Source organism: Oncorhynchus masou, chromosome 13 (genome assembly GCF_036934945.1).
Source record: "Oncorhynchus masou masou isolate Uvic2021 chromosome 13, UVic_Omas_1.1, whole genome shotgun sequence".
In the NCBI taxonomy this organism is placed as follows: domain Eukaryota; kingdom Metazoa; phylum Chordata; class Actinopteri; order Salmoniformes; family Salmonidae; genus Oncorhynchus; species Oncorhynchus masou.
In genome coordinates this window covers 72,516,878-72,537,228 of record NC_088224.1, presented here as the reverse complement: position 1 = coordinate 72,537,228, position 20,351 = coordinate 72,516,878, and the positions used below count along the sequence as shown (strand labels likewise).

The 20,351-nt window shown below is 43.2% G+C and overlaps 1 protein-coding gene across 1 annotated transcript in view; it reads left to right on the top strand.

The window, feature by feature from the left end:
• The window catches only part of LOC135553420 (kin of IRRE-like protein 3), a 105,481-nt gene extending 86,964 nt beyond the window's left edge, over positions 1 to 18,517 (top strand). The window contains exons 10-17 of the mRNA XM_064985547.1: positions 7 to 133; positions 4,831 to 4,931; positions 5,789 to 5,987; positions 7,340 to 7,447; positions 7,738 to 7,821; positions 8,109 to 8,218; positions 10,393 to 10,479; positions 16,631 to 18,517. Of these exons, the coding sequence (XP_064841619.1) occupies positions 7 to 133; positions 4,831 to 4,931; positions 5,789 to 5,987; positions 7,340 to 7,447; positions 7,738 to 7,821; positions 8,109 to 8,218; positions 10,393 to 10,479; positions 16,631 to 17,107 (1,293 nt within the window). The 3' untranslated portion in view covers positions 17,108 to 18,517. The remainder of the gene's footprint in view (positions 1 to 6; positions 134 to 4,830; positions 4,932 to 5,788; positions 5,988 to 7,339; positions 7,448 to 7,737; positions 7,822 to 8,108; positions 8,219 to 10,392; positions 10,480 to 16,630) is intronic.
• Positions 18,518 to 20,351: the final 1,834 nt, after the last annotated feature.

Sequence of the window (20,351 nt, the reverse complement as noted above, 5' to 3'; positions counted from 1 at the left end):
CGGCAGGTACTAAGCAACGAGAACATCCTGACACTCAAGGCTGTGAGGCAGGAAGATGCTGGGAAATATGTGTGCCGTGCTGTGGTCCCGCGAGTCGGCGCCGGGGAGAAGGAGGTTTCTCTCACCGTCAACGGTAAGTGTCACACTGGTCAGGAATGTATTGAGTGGTTTGGGGGTCACATCTGTAAAGAAGAAAGCAATTTATCACTACAGCCTGTACTGAGCATTGTCTGTGGTTTACACACAAAAACATATCTTCACCCCAAAGACTTTCCAACAATACAGGGGAAGGAGAAGGTTTGCTATTGGGTCTCTCCAGGTGTTCATGCTCTGAATAAATGTATGCAGTGATGCCATCTCTCAATGTACAGTATTTACTCTAGAAAAGGTTTCAAATTCAACAGTGCGTAGTAGCCTACAGCAGAGAGATTCACAGTATTGATCTGGTGGTAACGTGTGTAACAGATGCATGAAAATGTATTTCCTTGACATTTCATCAGTCCTTAGAAAGACACAGGGATGGATGGATAATATAGCTAGCACATCCAGGATATTGCATTATAATCCTTAAACACATGAAATGTGCTTTAATGCTGATTAGATTCTGTAGGAGTCGAGGAGAGGGTTGGCGTTTTCAGACCGTGACTGACTAATGAATGCAGAGCAATGGAATGGTGGGAGACCCTGCAACTCGCAGACAAATGACTTCATTAACACCGCTTGGTATTCACAGAGCGTGCATTAGCGTTGCAGCAGCTATCAGTCGCAGAATTTACACGTTCTTTAAAGGGCTTTTCTTTTTCTCACCATGTCCATTTGCATGGGTGGTAGATAGAAGTAAAGAACAAAAGGATTTTGGTGAGGTATTGTCCTCGACAATATATTGGATATCTTGAATGCAATCGTACAATGTCTGTTGTTAGCAGCGTTGTTGCTTATTGTTAAACTTGTACAGTAGCTGAGCATCAGAGAGAATGGCATCCAAATGCCCCTTTCGTCATTGGATTACAACCACTAGTGTGTGCTATGAGCCCCTTTTCTATCAATAGCCTAGTTCTGTTCAAGATCAGAGCTCCAATAGTATGGAGCAAAGTCATTCCTAATTTACATCTTAACAGTTTTGTTTTATCCCAGCGTCCTTTTTACTGTCTGGACTAGTAAACAAAATCTCTGTTCAAGTTTATTTTCCCAATTGAAATGGTCTTTCTTTCATGTACAACTATCTATGGGGATTGCGTTACTTCTGTATACAACACTATACAAAGAGAAGATACATTGCTTTAATAATAATAGTGATAACACAACTCATAGAACACACATTGGGAAAAATAACACAAAGCGGAAAATGTTTGCTTCAGTCTCTGCAAACTTCAGTCAAGCCGTTATGCGCTTCTTTATTGGTGTTTACTTCTCTTTTATTTGCTTATGTTCGCCTGTTCTTCAGCCTCTCTTGCCTCACGGCCTGGATCTGTCTCTGACATTAAAAAGCCTAATTCTTTGTTACAGTCTGAATAACTGAAATCCACGCTTTCTTAAAACCACACAATGGGTCCTCAGTCGAAATGTTCACATTTCTAACCTGCCCAGTCCTCTCAGCGAATCAGATTGTCAAGCCGAGGAAGCACAAACAGAGCGTTTGAAGTGGCAGCATGCGGAGAGGACTCTCCCACGGTTTGCTGCTTGATTGTTGTAAGTTGTCTTCTTTATGGCAGATGAAGCTGTATTCTCCTCAGCCCTCATCAACCTGAGGTCTTTGACATCCAATAGGATCCAATTGGATCTGACAGTGAAAGAAGGGCATGACTGATGACCGTGCGTTTTGGGAGACGCCTTGGTCGTGTCTCAGAAAGACTGAGTATATGCACGGTGTGAGGGAGTGTGTGTGTATGTGTTTGCATGTTTTGCTATTTGTTTCCCATCGCTTATGCCTGGATCATTTTACACAAACAATTGAAATGCATGTGTTTAGAATTTGTCAATATGTTCTTTCTTCCGTTGCGTGTCAACGACTCCCACTGCGCAGCAACACAGACAAGAGAATCCTCTCCTTCCCTGGGGACTGGTGTAATTTAATTAGAATCAAATAGCTAGCAGGGGAGGCAGTTGATGTTGAAGTCACTAATGAATACGTATTGCTTGCTCTAGTTTAACATCCTCACACAGTCAGTCTGAGCTTCAATATTTGTTTGAGTGAAGATATTGTATTGTGCTTGATCATGTGTTCAATGCATCCTTGTGCAATATACACACACAGAGAAAACTAGCAGGTATATGGCTGAATTTTTGCTTGAGATTTGTAGCCTACATGTGTTTATGTCCCTATCAATGAACTTGGACATATTATATTTGAATGAGTGTTTGTTCATAGGGGTATTAGTCTGTCCATCTTGTGTATTTCTTGGTAGGTGTGTGTTCCTGTCTGTCTGTCTGTCTGTCTGTCTGTCTGTCTGTCTGTCTGTCTGTCTGTCTGTCTGTCTGTCTGTCTGTCTGCCTGCCTAATCAGATGTTAGGCAGCCCAGGGAGAGGGAGCACATTAACACATTAATGGAGAAAGTGGGCCGATGTGCCTTCTTGCCTCCCACGGGGCATCTTGTTGTTGTAGTTATATTTTTCTTTGCCAGACATAGTCTTTATATGCTCAATAAATTAGCATTTCATTCCTTCTCCAAGTGCCAAGACAGAGCTTAAAGAAACCAGCACAAATTAATAATTTAGTTGAGAAATACCATTCAATGGGTGTGACAGAGATTGTAATAGAACACAACATCTCTGAGGTGCTTTGAATGAGCTGTTGCAAGGAAGCACAAAAGGACATACCTTTTCAAAGCTCAGGTTATACTTCCAACTCTGTTTGCAAATGCAAGGCCCGGTATTTGACGTAGGCTCTTTCGACAAGGTGATGAACAAAGAATAACAAAGAATCTGATTTTGAAGCAGCCCATTTCATACTCTTAAAAAAAATCTCTGACCATATCGACTGTGTCCACTGACAGTTGGAGCACTCACACCACCCACCAGCTCCCTCTCTCTCTGATCAGACAGTCTGCGCGCGCACACACACACACACACACACACACACACACACACACACACACACACACACACACACACACACACACACTCCTCCCTTTCCTCTGAAGGAGCCACCACACCCCAACAGTCTGAGGCAGAGAGATAAAACCATCTAATTATATTCCTCATTTGCAGCCCTGATCCACAGAGCAGATTCTCCTGAGCCACCAGCACTCGCCTTGGGCAGCCCGGGAGGAATAGATCTGAGTGTGTTTACCACAGGAGCCCATTCCAGCCATACACACACACACACAAATACACTCACACGCGCACACGCACACGCACAAACAAACACACACACACACCCACACACACACACATACACACACACAATTTTATGCATCCAACTACACTGACACATCTGCACAGGTCCACACAGACTGGGCCTCCATGCCAGTCCACCATAGGCTACTAAGACAGTGGTGTTGGGACATAGTGCTCAATGCAGTGCTGTTTGTTTGCCACAATCATTCCATAGAATCAGCAACCAAACTCCCAGTCTCCTGCATGAAGTGGCATACCGAGAGACCATCTGCCAGAATCTCATTAAAATGCTAATTTATTTTTAATAAGAGACAGGTAATAAACTGCAATTATGTACATGCAAAGAGATGCCAGGGAACAGGTTGGATGGGAGTTGGCAGTAAGTTCACCTTCTTACTAATCAAGTTGTTTCCCCACTACTCTATACTTAAACATCTTAAATCACACAAAACATGTTTTTTCAATGTTTTTACTGGCTATTTAATCTGATAGACTGCTTCCTCTGTTGTCTTGTTGGGAGGACTGGAGGTTATCCGATGGATGGAATCTCTATGGGTCAAAGTGCAAGGCTCTGGGGAGCTAAATTGAATGTTCAGAGACACAAGGAGGAGGAGTGTTATCTCTCCACAATGACACTTCTCCCATCATGATTATGCCCACAGAAATGCCTCTCCACTCGCCACCATGACCCGTATCATAGTGGGAGAAATCAAGAGCACCATAACATTTTGGGCCCACACGGATGCCCTTCATACAGCCCTAACATGCCCTTGGTGATATTGTGGAGGTTGGATGAGATGTTTGCATCAAACCACAATGCAATCCTCAGCGCCGGCATTAGGAGTCAGTTGGAAATTGGAAGTAGGATTTACTATGTGAAAGAATGCAGTCTACCTCTTAATTGAATGCAGCACAACCTGATTGAACCAGTGTTACATGGCATGAACCTGAACCCACAGGAATCTGGCAGTAGTTGATTGTGGTAATGTGTGGGTTTATGATTGGCCTTTATGGTACAGTGTTGATATGTTCTCCTATGTGTCCTCTCTACAGGCCTTCATGGTACAGTGTTGATATGTTCTCCTCTGTGCCCTCTCTACAGGCCTTCATGGTACAGTGTTGATATGTTCTCCTCTGTGTCCTCTCTACAGGCCTTTATGGTACAGTGTTGATATGTTCTCCTATGTGTCCTCTCTACAGGCCTTTATGGTACAGTGTTGATATGTTCTCCTATGTGTCCTCTCTACAGGCCTTCGTGGTACAGTGTTGATATGTTCTCCTATGTGTCCTCTCTACAGGCCTTTATGGTACAGTGTTGATATGTTCTCCTCTGTGTCCTCTCTACAGGCCTTTATGGTACAGTGTTGATATGTTCTCCTCTGTGTCTTCTCTACAGGCCTTTATGGTACAGTGTTGATATGTTCTCCTATGTGTCCTCTCTACAGGCCTTTATGGTACCGTGTTGATATGTTCTCCTCTGTGCCCTCTCTACAGGCCCACCCACCATCTCTAGTACCCAGACCCATCAGGCTCTCCATGGGGAGAAGGGCGAGATCAAGTGCTTCATCCGGAGCACTCCACCTCCAGACCGCATTGTGAGTAACACCACTTCCTTCAATATCTATCTATTTTACTTATCTCTACTGGCCACAGCATTGCATGGTATATGGGTCGCATTACATCCATGGTGCCCTGACAGGGCTACTGTTGCATTATCAGCATTTCATTAAACCATCTAAGTTAACATGCAATACAACTGAGAAAGATATCAGTTTAATGAATATAATAGTATTCTAACTGCTTGATTTTGTATGAATGGGAGGGCATGAAGTATGGCAAGCTTACACCCTTAATTTCTAATGTAATGCATGCTGATGCTCTGTTAGCACAGATCCCATTAAGATTTATGGCCCTTAGATAAACAGCCTACTCTCAAAGAGCCCTCTCTTGTTCCATTAACAGTGTGTGTGTGTGTGTGTGTGTGTGTGTGTGTGTGTGTGTGTGTGTGTGTGTGTGTGTGTGTGTGTGTGTGTGTGTGTGTGTGTGTGTGTGTGTGTGTGTGTGTGTGTGTGTGTGTGTGTGTGTGTGTGTGTGTGTGTGTGTGTGTACATGTAAGTACACATATGAGTGTGTGTGTTTTGGCATAATTGCAATCTACAAATGAATGTTTTGTGTGTTGATAATTGGCATTAACTTGCTGCATAATTAATATGCTGTTGATTTGATGGGAGGGTCTAAAGAGGTAGCATGAATATTTATCCAACATAAATGTGAAAGTAATTTTGCTTCCATGCTTATGAATATGTTTTAACCACCAGAAAAGTGCTTGCAATTCATCTTATTTGTCAGCAATCAATTGTTGTCAATTAGAACAGTACTTCTTGCTTCAGATCTCCCAGTGAAAGATGGGGAACTCCTCCCCCCTCATGTTTACCTTGTGATTCCCTTACAGGCCTGGTCATGGAAGGAGACAGTGCTGGAGTCAGGGACATCTGGCCGTTACACAGTGGAGACGGTCAGCACCGAAGAAGGAGTCATCTCTACTCTGACCATGAGTAACATCGTCCCTGCAGACTTCCAGACCATCTACAACTGCACAGCCTGGAACAGCTTTGGGTCTGACACGGAGATCATCCGTCTCAAGGAACAAGGTGGGAGCCAAGGTTCAACAGGTTCCACCTTCTCTACTTCAACACTGTGGTGGCCGTGGTTCTCGTGTAGTGTAGAGAATGTGTGTGTCAACTAGAGAGGGTGTGTGTAAGTGGATTTGATCGGTTTACAAGTGTTGAACCAACCATTGTCATTATCAGCCACAAACCACAATGAACCCCGATGCACCATTCAGTGTTTAGGTGCTGATAACACCTATCTCATTTGAGTGACATTTTTGTGGTGTCTGAATTATCAACACTTCACATTTTTCACTTTAGAACAATAGGATGACCCAGACTGTTGAAATCGGATAGATACAGCATGAAATAAACAGCCAATGCATTTGTAGTTACTGCACTCATTTTGTAGATTCAGTCACAGTGTGATTAATTTGAAGCTAATTAGCTAGTTAAAAGATATTGTTCAACTCAAGTGCAGATTCATAGTCATAGCACATCAGTAGGCATACCAGATCAGTAGTCATACCAGATCAGTAGTCATACCAGATCAGTAGTCATACCAGATCAGTAGGCATACCAGATCAGTCGTCATAGCACATCAGTAGGCATACCAGATCAGTAGTCATACCAGATCAGTAGTCATACCAGATCAGTAGGCATACCAGATCAGTCGTCATAGCACATCAGTAGGCATACCAGATCAGTAGTCATACCAGATCAGTAGTCATACCAGATCAGTAGGCATACCAGATCAGTCGTCATAGCACATCAGTAGGCATACCAGATCAGTAGTCATACCAGATCAGTAGGCATACCAGATCAGTCGTCATACCAGATCAGTCGTCATACCAGATCAGTCGGCATACCAGATCAGTAGTCATACCAGATCAGTAGTCATACCAGATCAGTAGGCATACCAGATCAGTCGTCATACCAGATCAGTCGTCATACCAGATCAGTCGTCATACCAGATCAGTCGTCATACCAGATCAGTCGTCATTCCACACGACAGCACAAATATTCCACTATGGCTTTGTTTATACCAATGCTTTATTATTCAATTATTGGCTGGGTTTCATAGCTGGACGTGTTGCTCTGTCTTTTAAATGGGGAAGTTTTGTTTTTGTTCACTCCCCATAAATTATACTGTATTGCTGGCTTATATGAAAGGGACATTGATTAATTAATAAATGAAATAGACGTTAATGCTGGGGAAACTGAGATGTGTGTTTTTGTAAAACTAAGTAATGTCTTTATTATTTTACAATGTAATTGTTTGAACTTTGGTCCTTGTTTTATATGTTTGGATCTATGTATACTTTATATGTGTGTAGTAAACTGGTTGTATTTGCAATGTGTTATTGTAGAAGGGAATGTTTTGATGTCCACAGAGTCTCTCCCGGTGGCAGTCATCATCGGGGTGGCAGTTGGGGCCTTGGTGGCTTTCATCGTCCTCATAGGGACCATCGGAGCTTTCTGCTGTACCCGCTCTCAGAGAAGTACGTATCCCCGTACCTGTGCCACCCACTGCATGCCAAAGCAAAATGAGGCATGGTCCTCAGCAAGAGATAGACAGGGTGTGAGGGCTCATGTCTCATAAATGAGCAGTATAACTTACCTGACTATTCATTACTAGCTACAGCTACTTCCATCCTGTCTAACGTTCAAATTCAAAACTCCATCCCTAACAGTCAGCCATTGCGCTTTTCCAAAACTGTGCTGCTGCGTGCGTGAGTCCCTGTGTGGGACCTTTTACTAGCATTCAGCATGTTGTTGTTGTATACCACAGAGGAAGCGCACCTGGTAATGCCCTCACTACCCGTCTCCATCTGTACTCACCAGCGAGAACTTGCAAGCAAAATTAAGACAGAAAGTAAGACTTTGTTATATGATAGTATGAACCGCATTGTTCTAAATGAGGCACCGCAAGGCCAGTGTGAGATGTGCTTATGTACGTTGAAAATAATATTATCTTGACAACAAAACAAAAGAAATGTAATCTCTTGTTCTGTACTGTTGGGGAAGGGGACACTACTTTCAAAAGCCATGCCAAGAAGATTTGAAGTCCAGTGTATTGAAGTTATTGGGGGAAGTGCAATGTCTCTGTGAATATTGTGTGTCTCAGCATCTTGAGCTGTAACTTACTATTGTTTCCAACAGATCTGAAAGGGGTGGTGTCGGCCAAGAACGACATCCGAGTGGAGATTGTACACAAAGACCACAACGCGGCACGGGAAAATGAGGAGCACACCGCCATGAAGCAACTGATGGTGAGTGTGAGTGTCCTATCACCATTTTCACTTCTGTACCCAACATGAAAACAATAGAAAACCCTATCCCCTCCAGCCCTCTTTATACTCACAGATAATGAATGCTAATTATCTCTGGGATAGCATTAATAGCACTTCACTAGGGCACAAAAGCAACCTGCTGAATAATGGACCAGCACTGAGGTGTGTAGATGTACTGTATATTCGTTGTGATCAGTGCACTGTGTTACTGTGTTGGCCTATATCTAGAGAACTGGCCCACGGTGTTTCTCCCTGTGAGGGAAAAGGCCACAGTAAAGGCGTAGCTTTTTTAATTGTGCCCTATGTCTGTCTATTAAAAAACCCTGCCTCGTTTTTTGGAATGAAATAAGTTCTGCGCTTTGAAAAGGCCCAGGAGAGCAGGGCTATGGTTTCAGCAAGGGGCTTTGATTATAACATTAACACTTCATGGGAGTTCATGGGTCTGCATATGATACCGTACATATCTGCATTGCTCTAATGAGATTCATGGATACATTATTTATAGTTACGCGCCCGAGTGAAGTTGAAATGTGTCTGAAAATGATTTCCGAATTTTTCGAAAGTGATATCCCTGCATGCTGACTGTTATGATAACATCATATTTCTAAACGGGCCTTGTCTATTTTATTTATTTATTTCACCTTTATTTAACCAGGTAGGCTAGTTGAGAATAAGTTCTCATTTGCAACTGCGACCTGGCCAAGATAAAGCGTAGCATTTTGACACATACAACAACACAGAGATACACATGGAATAAACAAAAACATACAGTCAATAATATAGTAGAACAAAATAAAACAAAAAGTCTATTTACAGTGAGTGCAATGAGGTAAGTTAAGGAAATAAATAGGCCATGGTGGCGAAGTAATTACAAAATAGTAATTAAACACTGGGTAGATTGGCAGAAGATGAATGTGCAGGTTGAGATACTGGGGTGCAAAGGTGCAAAATGAATAAATAAATAAATAAATACCAGTATGAGGATGAGGTAGGTAGATAGATGGGCTGTTTACAGATGGGCTATGTAGGTGCAGTGATCAGGTGCAGTGATCTATGAGCTGCTCTGACAGCTGGTGCTTAGTGAGGGAGATGTGAGACTCCAGCTTCAGAGATTTTTGCAATTCGTTCCAGTCATGGGCAGCAGAGAACTGGAAGGAAATACAACCAAAGGAGAAATTGGCTTTGGGGGTGAACAGTGAGATATACCTGCTGGAGCGCGTGCTACGAGTGGGTGCTGCTATGGTGACCAGTGAGCTGAGATAAGGCGGGGCTTTACCTAACAGCGACTTGTAGATAACCTGTAGCCAGTGGGTTTGGCGACGAGTATGAAGCGATGGCCAACCAATGAGAGCATACAGGTCGCAATGGTGGGTAGTGTATGGGGCTTTGGTGACAAAACGGATGGCACTGTGATAGACTGCATCCAGTTTGTTGAGTAGAGTGTTGGAGGCTATTTTATAGATGACATCACCGAAGTCGAGGATCGGTAGGATGGTCAGTTTTAGGGTATCTTTGGCAGCATGAGTGAAGGATGCTTTTTTTGCGATATAGGAATCCGATTCTAGATTGAATTTTGGATTGGAGATGCTTAATGTGAGTCTGGAAGGAGAGTTTACAGTCTAACCAGAAACCCAGGTATTGTAGTTGTCCACGTATTCTAAGTCCGAGCCATCTAGAGTAGTGATGTTGGATGGGCGAACAGGTGTGGGCATTGATCGATTGAATAGCATGCATTTAGTTTTACTTGTGTTTAAGAGCAGTTGGAGGCAACGGAAGGAGAGTTGTATGGCATTGAAGCTCGTCTGAAGGTTAGTTAACACAGTGCCCAAGGAGGGGCCAGAAGTATACATAATGGTGTTGTCTGCATAGAGGTGGATCAGAGAATCACCAGCAGCAAGAGCAACATCATTGATGTTTATAGAAAAGAGAGTCAGCCCGAGAATTGAACCCTGTGGCACACCCGATTTGACATACTGAACTCTATCAGAGAAGTAGTTGGTAAACCAGGCAAGGCAATCATTTGAGAAACCAAGGCTGTCTAGTCTGCCAATAGTAATGTTGCGATTGACAGAGTCGAAAGCCTTGGCCAGGTCGATGAATATGGCTGTACAGTAATGTCTCTTATCGATGGCGGTTATGATGTCTATATGCAGGTAGAACGCGGGGAGTTCCAGCAGGAGTCAGTGCTGAAGCAGCTAGAGGTGCTGCAAGAGGATGAGAAAGAGTACCAGCATATCAAGGTAGGTCCATGAACATGGATGATGGAGGGGGGGCGGAAGGAGATAGAGGTAGAGAAGGAGAAAGACGGGAGGAGGCAGGCAAGAGGTTGATCTTCAACAGGACCATTTCCTTCCACATTGGCTAAATAAAGCCAGGGGTCAAATGTATCTAATTAAAGTTAAATTTGATGAATTAAGGGGTCAACCAAGGTGGTGTATTAGGAATCAGAATGTGTATGGCCCTAGAGGTTCAGGAGCCATGTCTTAGAATGCAGAGTACACTGGCAATACCAGTTACCAATAACTTTGAATGAAAATCATACAGCAAGCATAAAGCTAAATTGAAGTTGAAAGTTTACATACACTTAGGTTGGAGTCATTAAAACTCGTTTTTCAAACACTCCACACATTTCTTGTTAACAAACTATAGTTTTGGCTAGTCGTTTAGGACATCTACTTTGTGCATGACACATGTCATGTTTCCAACAATTGTTAACAGAAATATTATTTCACTTATCATTCACTGTATCACAATTCCAGTGGGTCAGCATTTTACATAAACTAAGTTGACTGTGCCATTAAATAGCTTGGAAAATTCCAGAAAATGATGTCATGGCTTTAGAAGCTTCTGATAGGCTAATTGACATCATTTGAGTCAATTGGAGGTGTGCCTGTCAATGTATTTCAAGGCCTACCTTCAAACTCAATGCCTCTTTGCTTAACATCATGGGAAAATCAAAAGAAATCAGCCAAGACCACGTTCATCTGTACAAACAATAGTACGCAAGTATGAACACCATGGGACCATGCAGCCGTCATACCGCTCAGGAAGGAGACGCGTTCTGTCTCCTAGAGATGAACGTACTTTGGTGCGAAAAGTGCATATCAGTCCCAGAGCAATAGCAAAGGACCTTGTGAAGATGCTGGAGTTAACAGGTACAAAAGTATCTCAATCAATAGTCAAATGAGTCCTATATCGACATAACCTGAAAGGCCAATCAGCAAGGAAGAAGCCACTGCTCCAAAACCGCCATAAAAAAGCAAGACTACGGTTTGCAACTGCACATGGGGACAAAGATCGTACTTTTTGGAGCAATGTCCTCTGATCTGATGAATCAAAAATATAATTGTTTTGCCATAATGATCATTGATATGTTTGGAGGAAAAAGGGGGAGGCTTGCAAGCTGAAAAACACCATCCAAAATGTGAAGCATGGGGGTGGCAGCATCTTGTGGGGGTGTTTGCACCCAGACAAACTAAACAATTTCTTTGCTCGCTTTGAGGACAATACAGTGCCACCGACATGGCCCGCTACCTCGCAAGGATGCCGGCCCAGATGGCATCACAAGCCGCGTCCTCAGAGTATGTGCAGACCAGCTGGCTGGTTTGTTTACGGACATATTCAATCAATCCTTATCCCAGTCTGCTGTTCCCACCATTGTTCCTGTCCCCAAGAAAGGTAACTGAGCTAAATGACTATCGCCCCGCAGCATTCACTTCCGAAGTGCTTTGAGAGACGAGTCAAGGACCCTATCACCTCCACCCTACCTGACACCCTAGACCCACTCCAATTTGCTTACCGCCCCAATAGTTCCACAGACGACACAATCGCAATCACACTGCACACTGCCCTAACCCATCTGGACAAGAGGAATACCTATGTAAGAATGCTGTTCATCGATTACAAATCAGCATTTAACAACATAGTACCCTCCAAACTCATCATTAAGCTCAAAACCCTGGGTCTCGACCCCGCCCTGTGCAACTGGGTCCTGGACTTCCTGATGGGCTGCCCCCAGGTGGTGAGGGTAGGAAACAGCATCTCCACCCCGCTGATCCTCAACACTGGGGCCCCACAAGGGTGCGTTCTCAGCCCTCTCCTGTACTCCCTGTTCACCCATGACTGCGTGGCCTTGCATGCCTCCAACTCAATCATCAAGTTGGAGCGGCAGGGTAGCCTAGTGGTTAGAGCGTTGGACTAGTAACCGAAAGGTTGCAAGTTCAAATCCCCGAGCTGACAAGGAACAAATCTGTCGTTCTGCCCCTGAACAGGCAGTTAACCCACTGTTCCTAGGCCGTCATTGAAAATAAGAATTTGTTCGTAACTGACTTGCCTAGTAAAATCAAAAAGAAAAAAACAGTTTGCAGACGACACTACAGTGGTAGGCTTGATTCCCAACAACGATGAGACGGCCTACAGGGAGGATGTAAGGGCCCTCGGAGTGTGGCCCTCGGAGGAAAACAACCTCGCACTCAATGTCAACAAAACAAAGGAGATGATCATGGACTTCAGGAAACAGCAGAGGGAGCAGCCCCACATCCACATTGACGGGACAATAGTGGAGAAGATGTAAAGTTTTAAGTTCCTCGGCGTACACATCACAGGCAAACTGAAATGGTCCACCCACACAGACAGTGTGGTGAAGAAGGTGCAGCAGCGCCTCTTCAACCTCAGGAGGCTGAAGAAATTCAGCTTGTCACCAGAAACACTCACAAACTTTTACTGATGCACAATTGAGAGCATCCTGTCGGGCTGTATCACCGCCTGGTACGGCAACTGCTCCGCCACCAACCGTAAGGCTCTCTAGAGGGTAGTGAGGTCAGCACAATGCATTTACCGAGGGCAAACTACCTGCCCTTCAGGACACCTACACCACCCGATGTCAAAGGAAGGCCAAAAAGATCATCAAGGACAACAACCACCCGAGCCAATGCCTGTTCACCCCGCTGTCATCCAGAAGGCGAGGTCAGTACAGGTGCATCAAAGCTTGGACCGAGAGCCTGAAAAACAGCTTCTATCTCAATGACATCAATCAGACTTTTAAACAGCCATCACTAACATTGAGTGGCTGCTGCCAACATACTGACTCAAATCTCTAGCCACTTTAGTAATAAAAAATTGGATTAATAAATGTATCACTAGCCACTTTAAACAATGCCACTTTATATAACATTACTGATCCCATATGTACTGTATATACTGTACTGTATACCATCTACTGCATCTTGCCCATGCCGTTCCGCCATCGCTCATCCATATATTTGTATGTACGTATTCTTATTCATTCCTTTACACTTGTGTGTATAAGGTAGTTGTTGTGAAATTGATAGATTACTTGTTAGATATTACTGCACGGTCGGATCTAGAAGCACAAGCATTTCGCTACACTCACATTAACATATGCTAACCATGTGTATGTTTTTTTTTACCTTCATTTTACTAAGTCAGTTAAGAACAAATTCTTATTTTCAATGACGGCCTAGGAACAGTGGGTTAACTGCCTGTTCAGGGGCAGAAGGACAGATTTGTACCTTGTCAGCTCGGGGATTCGAACTTGCAACCTTTCGGTTACTAGTCCAACGCTCTGCAGGAGGGACTGGTGCACTTCACAAAATAGATGGCATCATGAGGAAAGAAAACTTTTGGGATATATTGAAGCAACAGCTCAAGACATAAGTCAAGAAGTTAAAGCTTGGTTGCAAATGTGTCTTCCAAATGGACAGTGACCCCAAGCAGACTTCCAAAGTTGTGAAAAAACGGCTTAAGGACAACAAAGTCAAGGTTTCGGAGTGGCCATCACAAAGCCCTGACCGCAATCCTATAGAAAATGTGTGGGCAGAACTGAAAAAGAGTGTATGAGCAAGGAGGTCTACAAACCTGACTCAGTTACACCAGCTCTGTCAGGAGGAATGGGCCAAAATTTACCCAACCTATTCACCCAGCTACCCAAAATGTTTGACCCAAGTTAAACAATTTAAAGGCAATGCTACCAAATACTAATTGAGTGTATGTAAACTTCTGACCCACTGGGAATGTGATAAAATAAATACAAGCTGATATAAATCATTCTCTCTACTATTATTCTGACATTTCATATTCTTAAAATAAAGTGGTGATCCTGACTGACCTAAGTCAGGGAATTTTTACTAGGATTAAATGTCACGAATTGAGAAAAACTGAGTTTAAATGTATTTGGCTAAGGTGTAGGTAAACTTCCGACTTCAACTGTATGTATGTGTATTGTAAAATGACATTTGTAATCACTGATGGATGGTTTGGAAAAATAATTTCAGAACGTTTTTCTTCACCAGATAGAGAATCGTATGATACATTGTAATATTCATTAGTCACACTTCGGCAAAGCAGAATCAGTGTTAAACTTTCGTAATGAGAGTTCACCATTTCTGCAATCAAATCACTTAAAAGTGAAAAGAAATTTCCAGAGCCATTGTATTCAACCAAAACCAATAATTTATAATAGAACGCGTTAATTGCCTTCCTGATATTTTCACTGTAATGAAAGAGCTCTTAATGTGACAAAAATTAAGTGCTAGAATTGCAGTATGCTCAATCAACAATACTTGTTATGCCAGAGAAGCCCCATGACTTCTACTTTAGATACAGTTTGGAGGACTTGGTGAGTCTGGGCCTCGCAAAGGAGAAGCTTTTCATTTGTCAACACTGTGACAACAGATATATTACTGTATGTTAATAGCACTATAACAGACTCACAAAATCCAGCACACTATACCTGTCTGGACCTACTGTACAAGGAACAAGTATTAAACGTTCCCTCTGAATAATAGGTGGCTATCCTGTACCTTTCTATGTTGATAATGAGCAGTCTTTGCACTGCTTTTGTTCCAGACCCTTCTCACGCATGACACCAGTTCTTGTTATTTCAACATAAACACTCACTTGGAGTGGAATATAAGGCAGTTGCGGAAGTTATAGTTAAAACAGACAGGCAAAGAGTCAGTATGGGGTCTTTTAACAAGAGGCCCCCTGGTTCTCAGATATGCAAATTCCTCAATTAGACTAGCACTGTGCTGTTCACTTCATCATTACCTCACTCTGCATGCAGAGTTTAGCACATCTACAGTGTGGGAGATATGGCATAATCCTTCTGAAGAAATAAATATTGAAATAAGAACCTCCTTCAAACAAGACACACAGATAATATCATTAGACTGTGGAACAAACAACTTACTATAGGTGATGTCCAATACAGGCTCACCCCACAAACGCAAAAAAAACGAATCAGGAGCTGAAAACAAAATTGTGGTCCTGTTTATTTATGCCATTGTACAGATGATTGTTCACCCAGTACACAAGAGTATTCATCTGGTGTTCTGTCTGCATACCTGTTCCCATTGGACCTGGCTCTTTTGATCCACACTGATGAGTGTGTGTATGGGAGGAGATCACCGGGAACCAGACACCAGATAAGGGGACACAAAGTCTGATAATGACACTCATAATGAGGATTCTCTCAGGTTGTCATAGCTGTGCCATTTCGCCATGATTAGCATGGCTCCTCTGGGATCCAGCATTGTTCTCGTTGGGTTTGACATTCACGTTCATTCTCACAGCCTTGTCACGGCTGCTTCTTAGCAACAGCATCGTCGAGGCAAGAGCCAGGAGCTGTGTGACAACAGCAACCTCGGCACTGCAACCATGGCGCATTGTGCTCGTTGGGTTTGACATTCACGTTCATTCTCACAGCCTTGTCACGGCTGCTTCTTAGCAACAGCATCATCGAGGGAAGAGCCAGGAGCTGTGTGACAATAGCAACCTTGGCACGGCAGCCATGGCTCCACACAAGTCATTTATTTTGCATACATCAAATTCAAGACTTTGTTTTCACAAACCGTTTTGGGCCCAATTAAACTGGGGTATTAGTGAACTTTGGGAGGACTTGTTGGCTGCCAAACTGAATCATCAAGGCCTGTTAATTAGCAAGTAACATGATTGTAGAGGTTTATGCAAAAGAAGACAAAATCATAATATTGAGCTTAAGCTACTATTTTTCCTGGTTCAGACCTGACACATGCAGCAGCAGCCGGTTTCCTTATTTATATGCCAATTTGAATGGTAATTAAAGCCAGTTTGACCTTGACACTGTTTAAGCTTTGAGAAGAATAAATACATATAAACGATGGGATGATTTACTTTAGTCTGTTTTCCTCCAGAGATGTACTTCTTTTCAGACTTCTGCCTCACTTAGGAAAATAATTTCTTGTCGTCTATTGTGCTTTGCCAACAAGGCATACCCAGTGGGGTAATTTTTCAAAATTGACAATGACAAAACTAATTCAACTACTTTAACTTTCTCATCTCCTCTCCTCCTCTCCTCTTATATTCTCTCCTCTCCCATATTGCCTCCTAAAGGACCCCACCAATGGATACTACAGTGTCAACACCTTCAAGGAGCACCACTCCACCCCCACCATCACCCTTCAAGGTAACCAGACTACAGAGATGCGGAATCCCACCGCTGCCACCACCGGGGGCAAGCAGCGGGTACCCACGGGCATGTCCTTCACCAACATCTACTCCACCCTAGGTGCCGGGCCAAACCGTCTGTACGACTACAGCCAGCGCTTCGTGCTGGGCATGGGCAGCAGCTCCATCGAGCTGTGCGAGAGGGAGTTCCAGAGAGGATCACTCAGCGACTCCAGCTCCTTCATCGACACGCAGTGCGATAGCAGTGTGAGCAGCTACAGCAAGCAGGACGGCTACGTGCAGTTCGACAAGGACAGCAAGGCCTCCGCCTCCGCCTCCTCCTCATCCCACTACTCCCAGTCCTCCTCCCAGAACTCAGACCTCACACGGCCCCTCCAGAAGCGCATGCAGACCCACGTCTGACCTGACAGCCAGAGAGGGCCTGCCTGTCCTGGGGTATCCAGCCGTGGATTGGAACTATGGGAAACATACAGCTTCCTGAAAGGGACCTACGTTTCAAAGCACATGATGTGTTGGTGAGAAGCCTTGAAATAGGTGGCTTTAACTCACATTGGACTTGTTCATAATTCTCTGTGTTCCAACCAGTGTTTCAAAAACCTGGCATTCACCCCACATCCCATCCTAAGCTCATCAGAAACCACCTCCTGTTGTCCAGTTCTTCATTTAGTAAATAAAGGCCCCATAAACCATAAACATACTGTAGCTGTGCCACAGAGCTCTTTTGCCAACATGGACACAACTCAAGTGTGGAGGTGGTTGTCGCACAGATAGACAGTGGAAATAGGCTCCCATGTAAGGTAGCAAAATAACCAAACGCTCTGGCTGGGGGCTAGCAAGTTGTCTTTAAAACAAAGCGGGACCACTCTCTTATGGGTGGCAAAAGTCACCCATCACTTTGTATGTGTAAGCCAATATTCTGCTGCTCTCTTATAGTTCTAAGCACAACTATGAATGTGTGTTAAATGTCAAAGCTTCTCCTCTCTCTTATACCCTTTCCCCCCAGCCTCCCCTCACACACGCTCTATGTTAAGTTGGCTGATTCAACTTCATCCCTTCTGTAAGTGGAGTAGGACTCTCAAAATGTGTCCAGACTTGCCAAAAACTTAACCAAAGGCAGTCTTTTCCCCGGGGTTCCCAGCCCTCAGAACTCTACAGATAAGGAGGCCTGTGATCACAACCGGAAAGCCTGAGTTGTCGTTTCAGAATTTGTGACCCTGAAACGAATAATAGGAATAATATCAGTGTACATTACGCATATTTTATTCAGCATCCTTTATTTTTACTCAGATGCTTGATTTAATTTGTTTTGAGGACTCGGACTGGGAAATGAGAGTAGAGTTTGATCCCATTTTTTCTTGGGACTGTTTGAAATGCCGAGAGACATTTCATGAGACAAACTTTTACATTCAGAAGCAGAACGGGGTGTGTTCTAATTTAAAGAAGGGGGTTGGTTTCTCAGTCAACCTGTCGACACCATGCCAGCTCAAATGGAGGGGAGCATAGCTGCCTGACTATAATGTCTGTGCTACCCATGTAATGTGAAGTCTCTCATACTAACTGCTTTATATCATCAGCCATGTCCACATGATAGGATGCGGCCTGCGGAACCAAATGTAAACATTGTGTATCAGAGCTTTTCATCATGTGGCTTTCCCAATACCATGTTAATACTGGAGCTCAGTCAATCCAGACTGTATACCTACTGTGATCTAGCTGCTCATCGAAGGAAATGGATAGGAATATGTGATGTAAATTGTTGTTTTGATTTGGCTGCTGTGAGACTACTGTATAAACACTGACTGTTTTAAGTGAGTGTATTGTACATGCCAGATATGGAATTTCACTTTCTTCACCATTATCATTGTTGTCATTTAATTTGAGAGATTAGGGAAACACAGAAACAAATCCCATCACTGATAAAGGCAAAAGCATTTGTATGGTAGATCCACAATGCCTCCTCTCTGCTAGCTAGCCTGCTGTGGAGGGCAACACGGTCACATGGAACACAGGACATGTCACATACAGGACAAGTAGTACTACACTAGACAAGACCAACCACGGTAATGTTAAACTAATACAGCACATTCTATTGGATGTGATAATCAATGTGGTGGTGTTGGTGATAATGACTAAAATATACAGTACATCATTTTGCCACCACGCTACATATCACCACGCACCATACAGTCAGGCCTGAGCTACCATACAGTACAAGACTTACGAGCCATCCATTGTGGAGGTCTTAAGTGGGTGCGGCGGATGTACATTCATTCTCAAGCGCAGTTCTTGGAGTGTCAGTTACATTATATTACTCGTCTGCAATTTACCCTCGCAAATACGTCAAATGTTACATCATCAGTTAGTCTTCAAAAGTCTATAAAAGGTGTTTGTCTGTGGGTGGCTTCTAGGTCTGAACAGTCAGACTCTGCTTTCTAACATCAGTTTGATCGGTATTAGATCAAGCATTAGAGAAGGGTAAAATGTTGCCTAATGCCAGAAAAACAACGTTCCAGTTTTACCGCAATACAGTGGACACCGAGTCGCAATGATGATGTCATTTCCTGTTTTTCAAATCTAAAACAGTCCACTCTTATCTCATTATTTTGCATTGGTCTTCCTCTGCGGGACTACTCGGCCAATGGAATAGATATCAAATGTATTAAATAGTTCTTCACTTGTGTTGTCTTGCTGAAAATTTTAAATCCTGTGTAAGAGTTAGACAGTACCTACGACAAATGAGAAAGTTGTTGCTGTAAGCACTTTACATGTGATTATATTCAAGGCATTTCAATGGGCTTTTCTACTTGAGTGGTCGTGGTTTGACTCTAATTTTACAAATGGATTGGCGCCCATTGTGCGGCTTAAACACAAAAAGGTCTGTTTCAATGCTGATAATCCAGTTTGCCGCTTAGAACACTGTATATAAATCTCAAACGCTCTCTGTATATAATTTTGCTGTTATTTCTTTTCTCAGTCAGTTTTCAGTATATTAGGGCAAAACAAATCCCTATGTCGTCAATATTGTACAGACAGACAATCAATTATCCGTCCCTTTTTTTCTCTCTCAGCATTCATTGACATCTCCAACCAAGCTTGTCTTTGCAAACGAGTGATTTGTGTGAGCAGTTTTTAATCTCTTTGTGGCAGTCTCTCTCACACAGTCACACGGTCAAAGCTGTTTGGCTCTAGGGTTTGGCACGGGAACTGTTCATGGGGTGAGATAGGAGCTAGAATGTCCCTAGAGAAAAGAGACTCTCTTCCATGTGCTTCAGTTCCCAGATACAGCATTGTCTTACTGATGGGTTACAATAATACCAACTGACTCGGGCCGCAGTGCAGCAACTCCAAACACGCAATGTTTTTTAGGTTTTATAACATCTGCCTTTGTATGACCAGCAAACTGGATGGATTAATAATTGAAATGCCACTCTACCAACTATGGTTGAATATCTACCCGGTATTTTACAAATGTTCCATCCCAAGAATAAATCACTTTTCTCCCGGGTAACCCAGTATTTCCCGCCAAAGCCGGAAGTGTCATTCAAAAGCATTATAAATCATATAAATTGGCCTATGTCTGACTAGAGCTTTGATCGAAAATTCAACCCTGATGCTACCTGAGCCTGATGAGCCATACATTAAATAC